The 19,963-nt window shown below is 35.6% G+C and overlaps 3 protein-coding genes and 1 non-coding gene across 4 annotated transcripts; 3 read left to right on the top strand and 1 right to left on the bottom strand.

Annotated features, from left to right (window-relative positions):
• Window positions 1-1,589: 1,589 nt before the first annotated feature.
• Window positions 1,590-2,404, bottom strand: LOC110714363. Its single transcript, XM_021892870.1, has 2 exons — window positions 2,134-2,404; window positions 1,590-2,032 (listed from the first exon to the last, which is right to left on the bottom strand). The coding sequence occupies exons 1-2, from the start codon at window positions 2,402-2,404 to the stop codon at window positions 1,590-1,592; spliced, it is 714 nt and encodes a 237-aa protein (XP_021748562.1).
• Window positions 2,405-2,841: 437 nt separating this feature from the next.
• On the top strand, window positions 2,842-10,234 carry LOC110714504 (dynamin-related protein 5A-like). The gene is made up of 16 exons (XM_021893035.1): window positions 2,842-3,122; window positions 4,087-4,150; window positions 4,257-4,361; window positions 4,467-4,568; window positions 5,783-5,833; window positions 5,934-5,995; window positions 6,169-6,259; window positions 6,651-6,715; window positions 6,893-7,087; window positions 7,172-7,291; window positions 7,904-7,974; window positions 8,110-8,335; window positions 8,835-8,885; window positions 9,112-9,340; window positions 9,569-9,708; window positions 9,846-10,234. The coding sequence occupies exons 1-16, from the start codon at window positions 2,994-2,996 to the stop codon at window positions 9,972-9,974; spliced, it is 1,830 nt and encodes a 609-aa protein (XP_021748727.1). The 5' UTR covers window positions 2,842-2,993; the 3' UTR covers window positions 9,975-10,234.
• A 1,231-nt stretch (window positions 10,235-11,465) lies between these two features.
• Window positions 11,466-11,538, top strand: TRNAA-CGC. Its single transcript has one exon. It is a non-coding gene; the product is annotated as a tRNA-Ala (tRNA).
• Window positions 11,539-11,632: 94 nt separating this feature from the next.
• LOC110714505 (O-acyltransferase WSD1-like) lies at window positions 11,633-15,961 on the top strand. Its single transcript, XM_021893036.1, has 6 exons — window positions 11,633-12,115; window positions 13,396-13,989; window positions 14,099-14,165; window positions 14,555-14,628; window positions 14,725-15,072; window positions 15,460-15,961. The coding sequence occupies exons 1-6, from the start codon at window positions 11,870-11,872 to the stop codon at window positions 15,655-15,657; spliced, it is 1,527 nt and encodes a 508-aa protein (XP_021748728.1). The 5' UTR covers window positions 11,633-11,869; the 3' UTR covers window positions 15,658-15,961.
• The last annotated feature ends 4,002 nt before the right edge of the window (window positions 15,962-19,963 follow it).

The raw sequence follows: 19,963 nt of genomic DNA, 5'->3' as shown, positions 1-19,963 counted from the left end.
AACCCAGCAAAGCCCCTTTGAGATAGTCATGGGACAACAACCCTTGACTCCACAAGCAGTTGTATCGGGCTACACGGGTAGCAGTCCCGCTGCCTACAGATTAGCTAAGGGATGGCACGAGCAGCTCGACATCACCAAGGCTTACTTAAATAGGGCCGCTAAGAAGATGAAGAAGTGGGCCGACAAAAACAGGCGCCCATTAGAATTTCAAGAAGGCGACCTAGTCATGGTGAAGCTCTTGCCACACCAATTCAAAGTCTTCCGCAAGGTGCATAAGGGGCTAGTGCGGAAGTATGAAGGGCCATTCCCGATCATTAGGAAGGTCGGGAAAGTTTCCTATAAGCTTGAGCTACCTCCCAAGCTGAGAATACATCCGGTGTTCCATGTTAGCATGTTGAAGCCCTACCATGCCGATCTAGAAGATCAGACCAGGGGAAAGTCACAACGGGCACCTACGGCCGTGGTAGCATCATTTGAAAGGGACATCGAGAGCATTGAGGCAAAGAGAGTCATAAGGCGTCGAGGTGTGCCAAGCTACAATGAATACTTTGTTCGTTGGAAGGGTCTCCCGGACAGCGAGGCCACATGGGAAAAAGAAGAAGATCTATGGCAATTTGCGGACAAGATCGAGGCATTCGAGTCGGGATCTTGACGAGGGCGTCAAGACTTGGGTGGGGGAGCATGTCACGACCCACACATTCCACCCTCACTAGGGCCATTGGACGGGAGGCAACAATCGTGGCCAGGGGGAATGCCCTTGGTGCACACTGACTAGGCCAGACACACCCTCCCCCTAAAGAGCTTTATATTGCTACTGTGCTGTCACCCTAGTGAACACCCAAGTGACAGTAACACAATAATGGGCTATTTAGGGACCCAAATGAAGTCCGATTGAACCCAAATTTGGGGGTCCACCATATTCAGACCCAATGAACACCATGGTGGTGTTAGATTTTGAAGGAGAAGTCCGGAAGGTTCCAGAATACTCAAGGAGACTCGAGATGCATCCGGAAGCTTCTAGAACCTCCTAGGACATCCTTGAATCATCTGTAAATCTAGAGTTAAGTAGATAATTCTAGAGCCTTGTATATAGAAGGAATGTACTAAAGAAATGTATAGAATACTCTAGAAAGAGTTAGATCTAGAACCCTCCATTTGAGGAGGTTAGGGAAGGTTCTAGGCCATGCTTGGAACCCTATAAATAGGGGACTTGGCCTTCATTTGGAGGCACCTCAGAAAAACTTGTAAACACTCTCTCTCTCAAGCTATCAAAGCATTCAAAATATTTATATCCTCTTGTGTTCTCAACTTTCCTTAGCTTTCGTTGCACATTCTTGCTTGAAGCGTTTCGGGGTTAAGCCTTGACTAGCATCCGAGGGAGGGAAGTTAGTAGGCTAGCGTGCACAAGACTAGGGGAATTAGTCAGCACGTGACACTATGCTCCAATAATTCACGTGTAGGCAAGGAGTTCGAACAACACCTCCATAAAAAATGCCGGACCTTGGGAGTAACATCAACTTTCCAAAGTTCAACCCAGAATTGCTCAAAGCCATCCAAATTCAAGGACTTCCCTAAAAGATAAGCTGATTTTACCTCGTAACAACCGCTTTTAGACCAAGCCCATATGAGAGTATCCTCCGGAAGGCGCTCACCAAGCCCATAGCAAGAACAACTACTTTATCACGATCATTAAATGTCCTCTCAAGAGCATCAAGCTTCCAACAACAACTATTCACATCAATCAGCTCTGCAACCATATTACAACCATCATCTATTCTCGCCGAGGTAGCAAATCGGCTCTCATCATCTATTAACCAAGGATCGGACCAAATATTAATTCTATTACCATTTCCTACCCTCCAAAACATTCCCTCCTTAACAAGGGCCTTAGAACTCCATAAGCTCTGCCACGAATAACTAGAAATCGGTCCCAACGCTGCCTCAAAAATAGAAGAGTGAGGGAAGTATTTTGCTTTGAACACACGACTGACAAGGGAATGCTCATTTGTAGCAAGCCTCCACACTTGCTTACCTAGGAGGCATCATTGAAGACTCCCAGATCTCGAAACCCCATGCCTCCCAAGAACTTAGGTTGACATAAAGCCTCCCAACTCCTCCAATGGATTTTCCTACCTTTGTCATTTGAACCCCACCAAAATCTAGCCATCATGCCATGAATCTCTTGAATCAAACCCGAAGGGAATTTATACACCCCCATGAGGTATGTAGGAATAGCTTGAATAACCGACTTGAGAAGAACCTCCTTCCCTGCTCTCGATAGAAGCTTCTCTTCCCACCCTTGCAACTTTTTCCATATACGATCCTTAATGTAAGCAAAAACCGCTTTCTTCGATCTTCCTATGACAGTTGGAAAACCAAGGTATTTTTCATGATTCTCAACCATTTCCATACCAAGAATAGGGAGTAAAAGTGATCTTGGACGGTAAAGGAACCTCTTTACTAAAAGACACCTCCGATTTCTCCAGATTCAAATCACACACTAGTTTGAAATTTTGAATCACTAAAAGAACCTCTTTCCCTAAGAAGATGAAGGTTGTGCCAACTGCCAAGATTCAAATTTATGGGCCCATGAACACCAATTCACATTCAAATGATCCAAACCTTATTACTGTATAAACGTTCCCAAGCACACAAAATATAGCCGTTCCAACATCCTTACACTAAAAAGTGGGTCCATTAAAACAACAAATAAAAATTTATAAAAACAAACCAAAAATGAAAAATAACAGCCAACCCAAACGCAATCTTACTTTTTTTTGAAACATTTTTTGCATCACCTTTTATTTTTCCTATTTTTCATTTTTATTCTCTCTCTTCTCTTATAATCTTTTCTCAGCGTCTTCCTTCATTTCTTCTTTTCTCCCCATTTTCTCATTCAAATTCAAAAATTCCCAGATCTCTCAATTTTTGAAAAACCCTAACCCTAAAATTCAATCTCACATCGATCTTAATCGGTGCTTTGATTTCCAGTAATGGAGAACTTGATTTCTCTTGTTAACAAGATTCAGAGAGCTTGTACTGCTCTCGGCGATCATGGTGATGAAAGCGCTCTTCCTACTCTTTGGGATTCTCTTCCCGCCATCGCTGTCGTCGGAGGTCAGGTATTGCTCAGATCTTCGATTCTTCTCAGATCCTACTTCTTATTTGCTTTCATTTTGTTTTGCTTTTCGTAATTAGGGTTATCTTTTTTTAAATCGTTGATTGTTAGAGATGGAGATTTTTTGATTTGATGTTTGTTCGATTTGTAGTTTGGAGTAGCTTCCTGTGTTCGTATTATGATAGGATGTTAGCTTTTTTAATTGATTTGTGATTTGGATTGATGCCATTTTTTTATAGATTTAGTGTTTTAAGCTATGGCATTGATGCTTATCCATCACCGACATTGACATTGACACTTGGCGGTTCAACATTTTTACAGAAATTTGCTCTGTGTACCTTATATTGATGAAATTCCCCAAGTATAAGAACTGTTTTTTTTTTAATTTTTTTTTTATTTTAATTTTAATGAAAGAAAAGCAATTTGAATAGTTTGTATTTCATGAATCATTGTGGTTTCCCACTAAAGCGGAGTCGGTGATTGTGTTTTTCGATTTAAATATATAAATTAGGGTAATCAAACTGTTGACAAACCAAAATGAAGAGAATGGTGATCATGTAAGGTCGAAAGTGCTGGGAGTATTCTACTTTGGATGCTTCAAAAGTTTAGCTTGTTGGTAAAGTTTATATTTTAAGAGCTGTTTACTTCTTGATAATCACTTAGTGATTCTCTTGGATGTGCTTTGTGTGTATCACTCTGGTTGGAGATGATGCTCGATATAGGGCTTGGTTTTATGGAATAAGAGAAATGTGGATACTATGAGAATTATATGCTTAGATTGTATGTTTATATTGTTGATTCCAAGAATAGGTAGCTTTTAGAGTGATGATGAAGTATTGATCATCTCTAGGTGAATTGAGTGTGATGGACGGAGAGTGATGCACTAGGTCGAAATTTAGTATACTGTCTTGCTCTTCTTCATATCGTACAGTATGTTCTTACCCCTGGGATGTTTTGATGATTTGTAGAGTTCGGGGAAGTCGTCAGTTTTGGAAAGCATTGTTGGCAAGGACTTTTTGCCTCGTGGATCTGGTAAAGATCTTTTTCTGGATACTTTGGTTCTTTTGTAATTAATTTTTCCTTAACTATTTCATATTTTAATTTGTTTGGCTGTAATTAATGCTAATGTTTTATGCAGGTATTGTTACTAGGCGTCCTCTTGTTCTACAGTTACACAGGGTTGAAGAAAATAGAGAATGGGCAGAATTTATGCACCTTCCAAGGAAACGAATCACGGATTTTGGTATGTTATTTTTTCATAGACGGTCACTGATTTGATTTTTTTTTTGGTTCATGTTATCTTTTCTATTTAAAGTTTCAATGTAAACCTTGGATAATGCCTCTTCAGCTGCTGTGCGGAAGGAGATAGCGGATGAGACTGATAGAGAGACTGGGCGCAGTAAAGCAATCTCTAGTGTTCCTATTCATCTAAGCATATACTCCCCCAATGGTAAGACATATCTTTTTTTTTTCTTTTTTTTTTTTTGGCCGCTTGAATTTCCTTTTCCTTCACATATAAAGGAGTAATTACACGTGTAAGGTTAATCGCGTGCCAGAAGATTTTTTATTTTATTTTTTAAAAATGCCGTTGACAATTTTTTGTTTGCATGAATAACCTTATTTTATGCTTATCGTTTATTTTGCATGTATACTCTTTATGGTATGCCCATTAAAAGTTGACTTTATATAAATCTGCTAGTTTATCAAAAGAAATTACCTTAAACGATGATCACAATCAAAACTAGTGACGAAGCCACTTTGGTTATACTTTGCAAGGTATCCTCTAATAATTTGAGATAATTGGGAAGCAGGTTTTTTTTAGCATATGAAGATAGAATTGCCCTTTATTTTATTTTTATTTCTTTGAGATGAAGGTAATAATAACACTAGTAGGAAAAATTTGTTATTCTACTACTTTGCTTAGTTGTACATATAAGTTAAGAAGCTCATGCAGTAAACACAACATTATAACGAAACTTTTTAGGTGGCTTGGTTGAATCCTTGAAACTTGAGAGCATTATTTTTCTGTTTCTCCTTTTTCTAAAATGGTTTGGGTATTCATGAACCTACATGTTCTCTTTGATTTTGGGTTTTTTAGGACTGATCTGAGCTATCATGTACAATGTAATTGACTGTGAAATAAGGAATGAGGATAATCAACGGCTGAACTAGTTACTAGTTTTAGTTTTTGGACGTTCTGGTTCATAGACAGGCTAAGTCTTGGTCCGGTTTTGCTAAATGCTATCTTTGCTTAGTAGTTGCCAATTAATTAGTATTACTGTTCTCTCTTGTTTTTGGCTTTCAATTAAGGGTAATGTTATATGTAGCCCTAAGGGCTATATATAAGCATTAAAATACTCTTGGAAATTGTATAAAATTAGGAATTCATGACAAAAGCACGCCTAAATCAGTGTTATTAGTGTTTATATTTTGATGATTTCTTAACATTTTACGATTTTCAAGTGTAAATTTAATGCTTATATGTAGCCCTAAAGGCTATGTATAACATTTTCCTTAAATTAATTTCTGTGCTGAATATCCAAGGGCTTCATTTCTCGTCTTGCTGCATGTTGTTGATTAATTTGTGTTATAATTTATAATAATTACCTATTTGAACTTCCTGTTGAAGGCAGTTTGTACTAATTACAATTTGGCTTATGGCAGTTGTTAATCTTACTCTGATTGATCTTCCCGGACTTACCAAAGTGGCTATTGGTGAGTTGTCCTCATTGAAGCACTTATCCTTATTTATGATCTTGTTGCTAATAATATGATGATGAGCTTTGTATATATTTTTGTTGTTTCATTGATTCAGATGGCCAACCTGAAAGCATTGTTCAAGATATTGAAAATATGGTTCGCTCCTTTATTGAGAAGGTAATATAAAAAGAAGCTGCACAATCTGTCGATTAATGTGTTTACAAGTTGTCTCCCCCTCAACCCCCCTCCCCCCCCCCCCCCCCAAAAAAAAAAAAAATCCACTTGGTGTTTCTTCATTTCCTATATATTGTGAGTTTATCAAAATATCTGATACATTGTCTTTGTTGCAGCCCAATTGTATTATTTTGGCAATTTCTCCCGCAAATCAAGATCTTGCTACTTCTGACGCAATTAAAATTTCTCGTGAAGTGGATCCCAAAGGTGAGATAATTCTGCTCTTTGTCCATCTAATGTGGTTTCATAATATATTGTGAAGCATATTGTTAGCTCTTGCTTGCCTGATTTCCATATACGGATTTTGAAGCCACTGTTGTATATAGGGATTTTGTTGAGAAGTTTTGGGTAGTGAGGAAATTATTGTTCCTGTCCAGGAAATAATGTCTTAGTATTGGTCCTTGGGTAAAAGTTTTTTGTATTTTTTACTTGAGGGTTGGTGGTAGTGGTTACTAGAAGTCTTCAACTGCAAGTTTCACAAGTTGTGTGGGTAGCAGTTGACATTTTGGGTAATTGTTTTGAGCTGAACATCTTCATCTACAAAAATGGTATACAAACTAATATTTTAACTTGTTGATACTGTGTTCTCATATGTTAGGAGAGAGGACTTTTGGAGTTTTGACGAAGGTTGATCTTATGGACAAAGGAACTGATGCGGTTGATGTAAGTACTTTCTATGTTAGGCTGATTGTTTAGTTGTAAACATTTATTAAATGGTTCTTATTTTGGAATAGAGTTTAATAAAGGCACTAAACTAATAATATTTCCTTAAGGAAGACAAATAATTGGAGACTTGAAGCCTGCATTTTTATTCCTTACTCAATATCCTTGATTTTCTAGATTTTGGAAGGCAAATCATACAAGTTGCAGTATCCATGGGTGGGTGTTGTAAATCGATCACAGGCTGATATCAATAAAAATGTCGATATGATTGTTGCTCGACGTAAAGAGCGAGAATTCTGGTCCAGTAGCCCAGAGTATAAGCATCTTGCTCATAGAATGGGTTCAGAGTTCTTAGCTAAGATGATGTCCAAGGTATGTTGATATTTCATGGATTTTACCTTTTAATATTCATTATTATCCACTTTTGTACCTAACCTGAAATTTCAAATCTTCCAGCATTTAGAAACTGTCATCAAATCCCGTATTCCTGGCCTCCAGTCTCTTATCAACAAAACTATTGTTGAACTAGAATCAGAGTTGAGTCGTCTTGGGAAGCCTGTTGCTACTGATGCTGGAGTAAGTATTTTAAAGCTTCATTTTCTTTGGTTTTCTTTTATGTACTCCAATCAACGTGATGAAAATTTATGTTCGATATTGTCAAAGATTTGGATAAATGAAGTGTCACGATATCATACACACATCATACTAAGACAGATTAATGCATTCTTATTTATTATATTTGGTTACTTTAGTGTTACAAACTTAATGCGATGAAAATAATGTTATCATATTTACCCCACCTACACGCACACACACACACACACCAAAAGTCACTGTAGAGTGTGACTGGAAGATGGGTCTCTAGATTCTCTTTGCTTGCTGCACTACCTTTTTACTACTAGTAGGAATGCTCATAACATTTATTGGTGCATTCATGACAAGGGGGACTTGTGCAGCATGTTGACTTCATCTAGAGACAATAGACTTTCCTGATGCTGGAAAGAAACTTTTTTAAAAAAAAAAATAGATATGGAGCGCCTGTATGTCCAAATCTGTCTGTTTCTGGCTTTCTTGGACAAGTTTACTGTATTCTAATCCTTACCTGAGTTTTGAGTTTGTTTATGCATAATAAATAAGGGGTCAAAGTAGTTTATTGATCATTATTTCTACTATCTTGTGCTCTTGCAGGGCAAGTTATACATGATCATGGAAATATGTCGAGGATTTGACCAGATATTTAAAGAACATCTTGATGGGGTGTATGTTACCTTAAACTCTTTCAATTGAATGTTTGGCATCTCATTAGATAGATAGATTTCAGTTTGGCTTGTCATTCAGTTCATCCTCCTTTTCTCCGTCATTGTCTTTAAGCTGCATTTGCTGTGGTTTTGCAGACGCCCAGGTGGTGACAGAATCTATGGCGTGTTTGATAATCAGCTTCCTGCTGCATTGAAAAGGTTGCAATTTGACAAGCAATTTTCCATGGAGAATGTGAGGAAATTAATCACAGAAGCTGATGGGTATCAACCTCATCTTATTGCTCCCGAGCAAGGTTATCGGCGACTTATTGAATCTTGTTTGGGTTCCATTAGAGGTCCTGCTGAGGCTGCAGTTGATGCGGTATGTTCTTAATATTATATATTGATAGAACACTTTAGGTTGGCCGGGGTCTTCTTGAAAACACCAGTTTTTAGAAGTTAGTATGTGTCTGTGTAATTTAGATATAGGAGTATGGGGTTTTTATTTATTTATTTTATTTTATTTTTTATGTAATTCGTCTGTTGTTCTTGGTGTAATAATTGAAATAGCAATTGAAACATATAACAGAGATGCAAGAAACTCAATTTTAGTCTTTTAATAGTTGAGTGGAGGGAGTTTAATTCACTTTTTGTTAAGGTACAGTCTTTAAGCCTTTTTTAAAAATTGTTGTGTTTAGTGTTTTCAATATGTGACCACAAGTGAAATAAACTGGTTATTCTTAACAATTACTCTCTCCTTCGGGGAGAGGGGGAGGGGTTATAAACTAAAAGTTGTCTTTGCATCTCTTTGGGGTACAAATTAATCCTTTTCTGTCTTCCTATGTTTATTATTGTTGACAGAATGCATTTTGTCTCTCTAGGTTCATGGAATATTGAAGGAGCTTGTTCACAAGGCTATCAGTGAAACTGCGGTAAGCTCATGGTGTTACATTTTTAGTTGCATATGGTTATGAAGCTCCATAAGGGAATGGCATAATGTAGAATATGTTCTATGTGTACTGAGCATTCTAGGTCTTATCTGTCCTCTATTTTATTTTTAAATTTTTAAATTTTTAATAAAAACATGTGTTACATTTATTATAGAAAAAGGACCGTGACTGAAGGCAATATATAATGAACGCTCTTTTTGAACTTTAGGAACTAAGACAATACCCCTCCCTACGAGTAGAAGTTGCAAATGCTGCTTCCGAGTCATTAGAGAGGATGCGAGATGAAAGCAAGAGAGCAACCTTACAGCTTGTTGATATGGAGTGTGGTTACCTCACTGTCGATTTTTTCCGGAAGCTTCCTCAAGATGTTGAGAAGGGTGGCAACCCAACACATTCAATTTTTGACCGTTACAATGATTCGTATCTCCGTCGGATTGGTAAGCAACATTACACTGTCTTTGTTTCTAACGATGCATGCAATTCATCTGTGAAGATGTTGATTTGTGGAAAGCCATTCTTTTTTTTTTTATTATTTTTTTTTTTTCTGAGTCTTGCAACAAGAGTACTGGTCTCAGTTAGCTAAGATTTAGATTCCTTACAATGTTACATTGGTAGTTGCCTAACATACTGACGATACTAATCTCTCAATTCTGATTTTCCTACAGGATCAACTGTCTTGTCATATGTCAACTTGGTTTGTGCTACATTGAGAAATTCCATTCCTAAATCAATTGTTTATTGTCAAGTACGTGATGCAAAGCGCAGCTTGCTTGATGTTTTCTTTACGGAGTTGGGTGGGAAAGAGGTTGGTGTTCTAGCCCCAATTGATATCTCTTCCTATCTTGTTGTCCTTCCTCCCCTCCCTTCCCCACTAAATTAAACCCTCGAAATGCTTTTTTTTGTTGGCAATCTAATCATCCTCGTGTTGCTTTCTCTCTGCAGGCAAAAGTATTAGGTAAGATGTTGGACGAGGATCCAGCAATTATGCAGAGGCGTACCAACTTAGGAAAGAGGTTGGAGTTGTATAGGACTGCGCAGTCAGAGATTGATGCTATTGCCTGGTCCAAGTAAGGGAGACATCTGAGCAGAATCGCTTTCTTTGTGCGTCCCAAATTGCTAGTTGTAGCAAAAATGTGATTCTTTGATTCATATAGAAATATACAGCATGGTTTTCTCATCCATGATTGAGGCCATTGTAGGGGACGACGAGTCACACCCAATTTTATTTCTACTAGCATGTGTATATGCTCTGATGGTTGTAATGTCTTATTCATCCTTGATGCTTGAACTTCTACAGAATTCTATGCAGTGAGGTGCCTCTTTTTTGTCGACGTCAAACCTTAACTAACCCTCATCCGACCCCCAACCCCCTATTGATGTGATTATGTGAATGTGCCCCATTTAATTTAAATGCGTCATTAATATAAATTAAGTCGCTTTTAAAGTTTAAATTCTGTATATAAATATATACAGGTGTAAAATGCTGGGATAAAAGTTAGGGAAGGGATGATTGAAAATGATATCAATTGCTACATAACACAGGTTGGTGTTCAAGCGTCTCAATCTATCTGCTGTACAAGTTATTGATTTATTTATAGTGGTTGACTACCACATTTGCTAAATATTGAGGTTCTGAAAATACTTCATTAGGTAGTAGATTTTTCTAATCCATTCCGACTTTATAAAAAAGTTGATAGTCGGAAACCTAAAAATTGAGATGGTTTTAACAAATTCTATACCATTAGGTAGGTTACGAGAAGATTAAGATGAAAGTAGAGTAGGATTGCTTTTAGAAGATGTGATTAATATATTGCGGACCATTAATATTAGAGATTTCATCAGTCTTCAAGACTGATGAATATATTGCGATTAATATATTGCGAACCACTAATATAAGTTGGCTTGAAGACTGATGAACCTATCCACACTATGATGTGATTAATACTATGTTGTGATTTTATTCTTTGGGCTCTAAGAATTTCTCTATCAAATTTCCAAATCTAAATTAAATATATGTACAACAACTATTCTCTATCTAAATTCCAATTTCTAAAGATTTCCTATAATTTATTGTTTGGACTATGAGGATTTCTCTATCAAAATTCCAAATCCAAATTAAATTTATGTACAACGACTATAAACGTATCGTATCAAAATTCTTAATAAATCGAAAAAATGAATTAGACCTCAATCACATGATAATGTCCCTGACCATTTAAAATTGTTTCGATCATTTTTCATCGTTATTTCAAATTTAATAACGAACTTATCAAAACAATCAAATCATTGAAAAAATAAACTCTTAGAAATAGTTTGCTACAAACAATAACTTTATTATGTACTTGTTAATTTTGAAGTATTCAGGATTCGGGGAAATTACGTTGTTAATAAAACTTTTTTTTTTCCTTTCTTTTTCTGAAAACCGATATTGTTAAGATTTAAATGCTCTAGTGGATGACTGAACCATCATACAGCAAATGTACAGAAATGGTTAGCTCACAGAATTGAAAATGACAGTAATTTATTAATATGAGGTTAAAACAAAGAACAAATAACAAGAGTGGGGGTGTAGCTCATATGGTAGAGCGCTCGCTTCGCATGCGAGAGGCACGGGGTTCGATTCCCCGCACCTCCAAATTTTATTTCATTTTTATCAATGTTTATATTCCTCAACACACTTGTCAACATATCATATAAATTAGTGTCAATATCCAATTCTACAACTTCTATCAAACCAAAGCTTTAAATATAAACTTTCCCAACCCCCCTTTTATAAATGCTAACAATATTACAAAGATGACAACTTTACTTTAGTAAGTCACAAGATACACACAAACACACAACTTATTTGTAGTCTATAAAGATAGGCCATAATCTTTGTTGCACCTTACCATTACTACTTTCTACACTTTTCTTCTTATCCTTATTTTGCTTCCAAAGAAGAGAGATTAATAATACAAAAGATTATGGAGGGTGCTCTTAGGAGGAAAAAAGGAGTGATAAAACCAATTAAGGTTAATAAAGGTATAATTAATTTGGAAGATTATGAAAAAGAAGAGCCATTAAGTCCATCTTCGGTCATATTTCATAAACCAAACTTTAATATACATATTTTAGCAATGATGGGTTGCAAAACTACCATTGATGTTGAGCTTTGTAAGTCCAAAACTCCCAATACTCTTCTCAAGCATCCTCGTTTCTCTAGCATTGTGGTAATTATTTACTTCTTCCCTTTTACATATGCTTTTTTCTTTTTAATGTATTCCTTTTAATATATGCTTGTATTTTGTGCAGTCTCCAACATATATGTTTGACCAATTATTATCTTCAACCACGTAATATATATTTTTTTGTTGCATGCATATTAGTAACAAATTATATACAAATCAACCCTTTTTATTTATTTATTTTTTTATGTAGTAAAATTACATGAATATTAAGTGAGTGGAACAAAAAATTAACGAGGTAGTATATATTTGTGAATCTGTTTAATGTGCATTAACAATAATATAAACATAAACATGCATGCATATACGATATATAACCATGCTTTATTAGTATCCTTACTAATAATAATAATAATAATAATAATAATAATAATAATAATATCAATAATAATAATAAATAAATAAATAAATAAATAAAAATAATAATAATAATAATAATAATAATAATATTAATAATAATAATAATAAATAAATAAATAAATAAATAAAATAATGAAAAAATCACGCATGCATAAAATGACAAATTAGGTTAAAGGGAGATATAAATGTTGCTTATGTGAGCAAATTAATCAAATAGTGACATTTAGCCAATATAGGGTGGTATAAATGCAAACAACCCAACCATAAAGTGACATATAAGGTTACATAAATGTTCTTTCTTTCTTTATTATTATTTCTTTTCTCTATATAGATCATTTAGATACTAGATTGAGTGGGGGAGATTTTTTTTATTTAAAAACAACAAATAAAAAGTTGTATCTCCAAAAAAATCCCCTTTTAATAATAATCCAATATTTGGAAGTAGGAATAAGTTTGTACGGTATCACAAGAATAATGACTTATGAAATAAGTAGGCTTTAATGATAAAGTATTATTTAGTTGCTCAATTATGATGTTTTGTTTACTTGAATAACTTTTCTTTGCCAATGTCTAATAAAAAGATAAACCAAGTTTACTTTTTCTTCATTTAATCACATGATAGATGTTGTAAACCCCAATATCCACCGAAGGATTAATTATGCTTTATGCTATATATTTGACCAATTGTGTTAATAGATGTTAGCTAGTCATTTTATCACATGATATATGTTTTTTTTTGATAAATGTTAGTCAAACAACATGATAGCTAATATTAGTCAAGAAACATATAATATGAAAAGTATATATTAACAAACCATTTAGTACATTATTGATTATTAATTAATTATATGTTGAATTGATAATCAATGAATTAATCTTATGTTTAATAATTTGCTTTCCTACAGGTAGGAGATTTAAGTAAAGGAGAAGAGTTGAAATGGGTGAGAACAGAAGTGGACTTAGACAAGCATTTTATAGTGCCAAAAATAGACCTTGAAAACATAGAATCACCTGAAAAATATCTTGAAGACTATGTTTATAACCTTAGCAAAACAACCTTAGACAAGTCTAGGCCACTTTGGGAAATCCATATCCTTCATCTTAAGCTCTCAGAAGATGTCAAGGGCATTGGAATATTCCGAATTCATCATTCACTTGGCGATGGAACTTCCCTCATATCTTTGATGTTAGCCTTAACGCGTAAGACCTCTGATCCAACGGCCTTGCCTACCATTCCTGCTCAAAAAACGTATGTTGATGATAACAAACATCCAAAGTTGTTCATTTGGAGATGGATTTTGGCCTTGTGGTGGATGTTAGTGTTGTCTTGGAACACCTTGATTGATGTGTTGATGTTTGTAGCAACCTCGATTTTTTTGAAGGACAAATCTCCTCTTAAGAGTAGTTCTAGAGGAAGTGTAGTGAATACCTCTAGGCGTTTTGTTTACAAGACGTTTAGCCTTGATGATATGAAATTCGTCAAGACTGCAATTGGTGGAGTAAGTTCATGTATTTCGCATTTGATCTTTTATTAATCGCGATTTTTGTCAAATTTGATTCATTAGATTCAACTAATATACATGAATTTTGTTGCATTGAATTATACAGACTGTCAATGATGTTGCACTAGGAATCACACAAGCTGGTTTATCTCGTTATCTTAACAGAAAATATGGTAAGCCTTTTGCTTTTACAACAAATTTTTTTAAGCTAGAAAGTTGTAGCTAAAGCATATTAATTGCTATGGTTGCCTAGTTGGTCATGTGTTGGGCCATGTTATGCCCAAAAAGGGTTACATATTCATCCAATGTAAGTCCCGAAAACTATGGTTCAATACTTCAAGCTAAGTTCGATTAAACTTACTTAACGGGCTATATGCAAAATGGTCTTAAAATTAAATTCGAGCTAGCTAGGCCAAATTTTTAGACTTTAGACGTATATAGGCTGCAAAAATTTGGCCTTGGGTCGAATTGGAACGATTAAGACAATACTAGCAAGCATGAATAACATTTAATATAATGTACTAGCTTGATCAATGTTTTAATCTTCATGCTTTGTGTTCAGGAATTAATGGAAATGATCATGTTCGTCTTAGATCTGTTCTTCTTATCAATATTCGACCAAGCGGAGGAATACAAGTGAGGCATTCTTCACATTACAATTCAAACATTTTGTGTAAAAACAATACATAACATAAATGAGTCAATTTTCGTATATGTCATGTAAAATTGTAGGCATTAGCTGATATGATGGAGAAAGATACAGAGGCAAAATGGGGTAATTCATTTGGCTACGTGCTTCTTCCGTTCACCATTGGATTGCGCGATGATCCTTTAGATTACATCCGAGAAGCCAAGGTGACAGTAGACAGAAAGAAGAATTCACTAGAGGTCTTTTACACATATTTCATTGCTGAAATAGTAAAGAAGTTGTTTGGTGCAAAACTTGCAAGTGCCTTATCTGATAAAATCAATTCTCATACAACAATCGCCTTCTCGAATTTAGTTGGACCTATGGAGGAAATTGGCTTTTATGGTCATCCTTTGGCTTTTCTTGCCCCATCTTCATATGGACAACCACATGTAAGTTGCATACCTCAATTTGTACAACCTATAATTCTATTTGTTAATAAATTACTAAATCATGGCTTGCTAATAAATATGTAAAGATGTATGTTTTCTGATTTTTGTACTAAAGCCAAGTTACAACTTAATGTTGGCCCAAGTCTTAAAAATTGGGCCAGGGTGTAGCAGGCTGAAGACTATAGTGCACTATATAGGCCGAGCCTAGCGCTTCTAGAATGGCCTGACGGCTGTGCACTGGTCCAAAACCGGACTAGACGAATAAATTTGGTTCATTGAACCTGACCTATATTAATGTAGCTTATATAGTACAATTATGATCATGTATTTATTTGTAAATTAGACCCATTGTAAGTTTATAACATTGGTGACATTTATATTTTACAGGAAGTGATGATTAACTTCCAAAGTTACATCAACAAGATGACATTAGTTCTTGCTGTTGATGAAAATGCAATACCTGATCCTCATCAATTGTGTGATGATATTGTTGACTCCCTCAAATTAGTGAAGGATGCTGTTATAGCAAAAGGCCTAGTCAAAAACTCTGCACTACCAAATGGCTGTGCAACTACAGAGCAATGACCTTAATACAACCAGGATAGCTAAATGCAGAATTTAGTCATATACCATCAGCCGCGATCAGCCTATGTACTTCCACAACCATATACGTGCGTACTACGAATGTACCACCACAATCATCCTATATATCTGTTAGGGATGAACCTCCCTAATTAAATTTAAATTTAATTACTTGTTTAATTTCTTTCTTTTGTTTAAGAATAATCAATTTATTTATTTTGCTTCTATAACCAGTTTCGTAGATTGCTTTATCTATCCACTTGTAAATTATCCAACATTAATGAAAAATTGTGATAGTGGATTTCAATTGGGTTAATCTGAATTCGGGGTTAGGGGGTTAGATTTCAGTTCCTTCCAAATTGTTGTTGCAGGGAATCAAACACACAATCCTCCCTAGTCCCTAGTTCCGTACCAAGTACAACCTCAATCAATCAATCACCAATACACCAACAACCAATTATTATTCATTGTTATGTATGTACTATTGTTCGTTGCATATTGAAAACACGAATTCAAGGGTTCTTATTTTATAATTTGGTGGTGATTAAATTTGTTTTGATAAAAATTAAGTGGGGTTAGTTCATTAATTGGTAAGGATGAGTTTCAAATCAATAAGGGGGCGTTTGGTTCACATAATCAAGGTGTAAGGTATGAGTTTAGAATAGTTTAAACTCATACCTTATATTTGTTTTATGATTTTAAGAGTTTCAAACCCATACCAACTTCAAACCTCTAAGGTATAGGGTTTAGAAACCTTGGTGGAGGGGGGGGGGGGGAGGCGGGTTTAGCTCATTCATATACTTTTAGGTATCATATATGATTCCAAACGACTTTATATGACCCGAGATGTATTCCCTACAATTTCAAGACTTTTCGACACCGGGCCACGAAACCTCCAAAATTTCTCAAAAAGCGTGGATATTAGCCTTCAATATTGGAATTTTTTTACTTTTATTAGCCCGGAAATAAAAATTGCTGGAATGTTTACAATGGTCTCTAATACCCTCCGGGAGTCCAATTGGGTGGGTGAAACCATCCAATTTGCCTTTAAACGACCAATTTACCGGTCTACAACTTGCGCCGATTTCATTAACTCAAACCTACCTCAAACATTTATGACAACATATAATGATTATATATGGTTCCAAACTGCATTATATGACCCCGAGACGTATCCCCTAAAATCTAAAGACTTTTCGACACCAGGCCTCGAAACCTACAAAATTTCTCAAAACGCGTGAATATTAGCTTCAATTTTGGAATTTTTTTACTTTTATTCGCCCGGAAATAAAAATTGCCGAAATATTTACCATGGTCCCTAATACCCTCTGGAAGTCCAATTGGGTTGGTAGAACCATCTTATTTGCCTTTAAACGGCCAATATACTGGTTTACAACTTGCATTGATTTCATTAACTCAAGCCTACCACGAACATTTATGACAACAAATAATGATCATATATGGTTCCAAACGGCAGCATTATATGACCCCGAGATATATCCCCTAGAATTTCAAGACTTTTCGATACCGGGCCCCAAAACCACCAAAATTTCTCAAAAAGTGTGGATATTAGCGAACTTTTTTTCGCCCGGAAATAAAAATTGCCAAAGTATTTACCATGGTCTCTTGTACCCTCCGGTAGTTCGATTGGGTGGGTAGAACCAACCAATTTGCCTTCAAATGGCCAATATACCGGTTTACAACTTGCATCGATTTCATTAACTCAAGCCTACCACGAAGATTTATGACAACAAATAATGATCATATATCGTTCCAAACGGCATTATATGACCCGAAGATATATCCCCTAGAATTTCAAGACTTTTCGACACTGAGCCCCAAAACCAACAAAATTTCTCAAAAAGTGTGGATATTAGCCTTCAAATTTTTTACTTTTTTTCGCCCAAAAATAAAAATTGCCGAAATTTTTACCATGGACCCTAATATTCTCTGGGAGACCAATTGGATGGGTGGAACCATCCTATTTGCCTTTAAACGGCCAATACCGGTTTACAACTTGCACCAATTTAATTAACTCAAGCCTACTACGAATATTTATGAAAACATATAATTATCATATATAGTTCCAAACGACATTATATGACCCCGAGATGTATCCTCTAAAAACTCAAAAAAATTCGACACAGGCCTCAAAACATTCCAAATTTCTCAAAAATTGTGGATTTCAGTTTTCGAATTTTTTTTACTTTTTTTCGTCCGGAAATAAAAATTGACGAAATGTTTACCATGGTCCCTAATACTCTCCGGGAGTCCAATTGGGTGGGTGGAACCATCCAATTTGCCTTTAAACGACCAATTTACCGGTTTACAATTTGCACCAATTTCATTAACGAACTCAAGCCTACCACGAACGTTTATAACAACAAATAATGATCATACATGGTTCCAAACGGCATTATATGACCCCGAGATATATCCCCTAGAATTTCAAGACTTTTCGACACCGGGCCCTTAAACCTCCAAAATTTCTCAAAAAGAGTGGATATTAGCCTTCAATTTTTGATTTTTTTTGACTTTTTTTTGCCCAAAAATAAAAATTGCCGAAGTGTTTACCATGGTCCCTAATACCCTCTGGGAGTCCAATTGGGTGGGTGGAACCATCCGATTTTCCTTTAAACGACCAATCGGCGCAAGTTGTAAAACTGGTAAATTGACCGTTTAAAGGCAAATTGGATGGTTCCATCCACCCAATCGGACTCCCGGAAGGTATTAGAAGCCATGGTAAACATTTCGGAAATTTTTTTTCCGGGCGAATAAAAGTAAAAAAAAATCTAAGATTAAAGGCTAGTATTCCACGCTTTTTGAGAAATTTTGGAGGTTTCGAGAACAGGTGTCGAAAATTCTTGAAATTCTAGGGAGTACATCTCAGGTCATATAAAGTCCTTTGGAACCATATATGATCATTATTTGATGTCTTAAATGTTCGTGATAAACTTGAATTAATGAAAATAGTGTAAGTTGTAAACCGGTAAATTGGTCGTTTAAAGGAAAAATTGGATGGTTCCACCAACCCAATTGGATTGCTGGAGGGTATTAGGAACCATGGTAAGCATTTCAACATTTTTTATATCCGAGAGAATAAAAGTAAAAAAAAAAATCCAAAATAGAAAGTTTATATCTACGCTTTTTGAGAAATTTTGAAGGTTTCGGGGCCCGGTATCGAAAAGTTTTTGAATTTTAGGAAATACATCTCGGGGTAATATAATTAATGTTGTTTGGATCCTTATATGATCCATATATGTTTTCATAAATGTTTGTGTTAGGCTTGAGTTAATGAAATCGACGCAAGTTGTAAAATAGTAAATTGGCCGTTTAAAGGCAAATTGGATGGTTCCACCCACCCAATTGGACTCCCGAAGGATACTAGAGACCATGGTAAACATTTCGGCAATTTTTATTTTCTGGCAAATAAAAGTAAAAAAAAATCTAAAATTGAAGGTTTCGGGGCACGGTGTCGAAAAGTCTTTAGATTTTAGGGGATACATCTTGGGGTCGTATAATGTCGTTTGGAACCAAATATGATCATTATATGTTGTCATAAATGTTTGTGGGATGCTTGAGTTAATAAAATCGGCGCAAGTTGTAAACCGGTAAGTTGGCCGTTAAAAAGCAAATTGGATGGTTCCACCCACCCAATTGGAGTCTGGGAGGGTATTAGAGACCATGGTAAACTTTTCGGAAACTTTTATTTCCGTGAAAATAAAATTAAGAAAAATTCTAAAACTGAAGGCTTATTATCCACGCTTTTTGAGAAATTTTGGAGGTTTCGGGGCCTGGTGTCGAAAAGTCTATAAATGCTTGGGAATACGTATCGGGTCATGTAAAGTCGTTTGGAACCATATATGATCATTATTTGATGTCATAAATGTTCGTGATAAGCTTGAATTAATGAAAACAGTGTAAGTTGTAAACCGATAAATTGGTCGTTTAAAGGAAAATTGGATGGTTCCACCCAATCAATTGGACTCCCGGAGAGTATTTGGGACAATGGTAAACATTTCGGCAATTTTTATATCTGGGCAAAAAAAATCAAAAAATTCCAAAATTGAAGGCTAATATCCACGTTTTTTGAGAAATTTTGAAGGTTTCGGGGCCCGGTGTCGAAAAGCTTTGAGATTTTAGGGGATATATCGCGGGGTCATATAATGTTGTTTGGATCCTTATATGATCAATATATGTGGTAAAAAATGTTCGTGGTAAGCTTGAGTTAATGAAATCGGTACAAGTTGTAAACCGGTAAATTTGCCGTCTAACGGCAAATTGGATGGTTCCACCACCCAATTGGACT

The sequence above is a fragment of the Chenopodium quinoa genome, unplaced genomic scaffold, assembly GCF_001683475.1.
Source record: "Chenopodium quinoa cultivar QQ74 unplaced genomic scaffold, ASM168347v1, whole genome shotgun sequence".
Classification (NCBI taxonomy): domain Eukaryota; kingdom Viridiplantae; phylum Streptophyta; class Magnoliopsida; order Caryophyllales; family Amaranthaceae; genus Chenopodium; species Chenopodium quinoa.
The sequence above is the reverse complement of the archived record's forward strand: the minus strand, read 5'-3'. Positions and strand labels throughout refer to the sequence as shown.

Coding starts and splice junctions, on each gene's coding strand:
- LOC110714363 (XM_021892870.1), bottom strand. CDS start 2,404: ATGGTTGAGAATCATGAAAAATACCTTGGTTTTCCAACTGTCATAGGA. Junction 2,033..2,133: donor GTGGGGTTCAAATGACAAAG/GTAGGAAAATCC, acceptor GATGCCTCCTAG/GTAAGCAAGTGTGGAGGCTT.
- LOC110714504 (XM_021893035.1), top strand. CDS start 2,994: ATGGAGAACTTGATTTCTCTTGTTAACAAGATTCAGAGAGCTTGTACT. Junction 7,975..8,109: donor AAAGAACATCTTGATGGGGT/GTATGTTACCTT, acceptor GTGGTTTTGCAG/ACGCCCAGGTGGTGACAGAA. Junction 8,336..8,834: donor CTGAGGCTGCAGTTGATGCG/GTATGTTCTTAA, acceptor TTGTCTCTCTAG/GTTCATGGAATATTGAAGGA.
- LOC110714505 (XM_021893036.1), top strand. CDS start 11,870: ATGGAGGGTGCTCTTAGGAGGAAAAAAGGAGTGATAAAACCAATTAAG. Junction 12,116..13,395: donor CTCGTTTCTCTAGCATTGTG/GTAATTATTTAC, acceptor GCTTTCCTACAG/GTAGGAGATTTAAGTAAAGG. Junction 14,629..14,724: donor GACCAAGCGGAGGAATACAA/GTGAGGCATTCT, acceptor GTAAAATTGTAG/GCATTAGCTGATATGATGGA.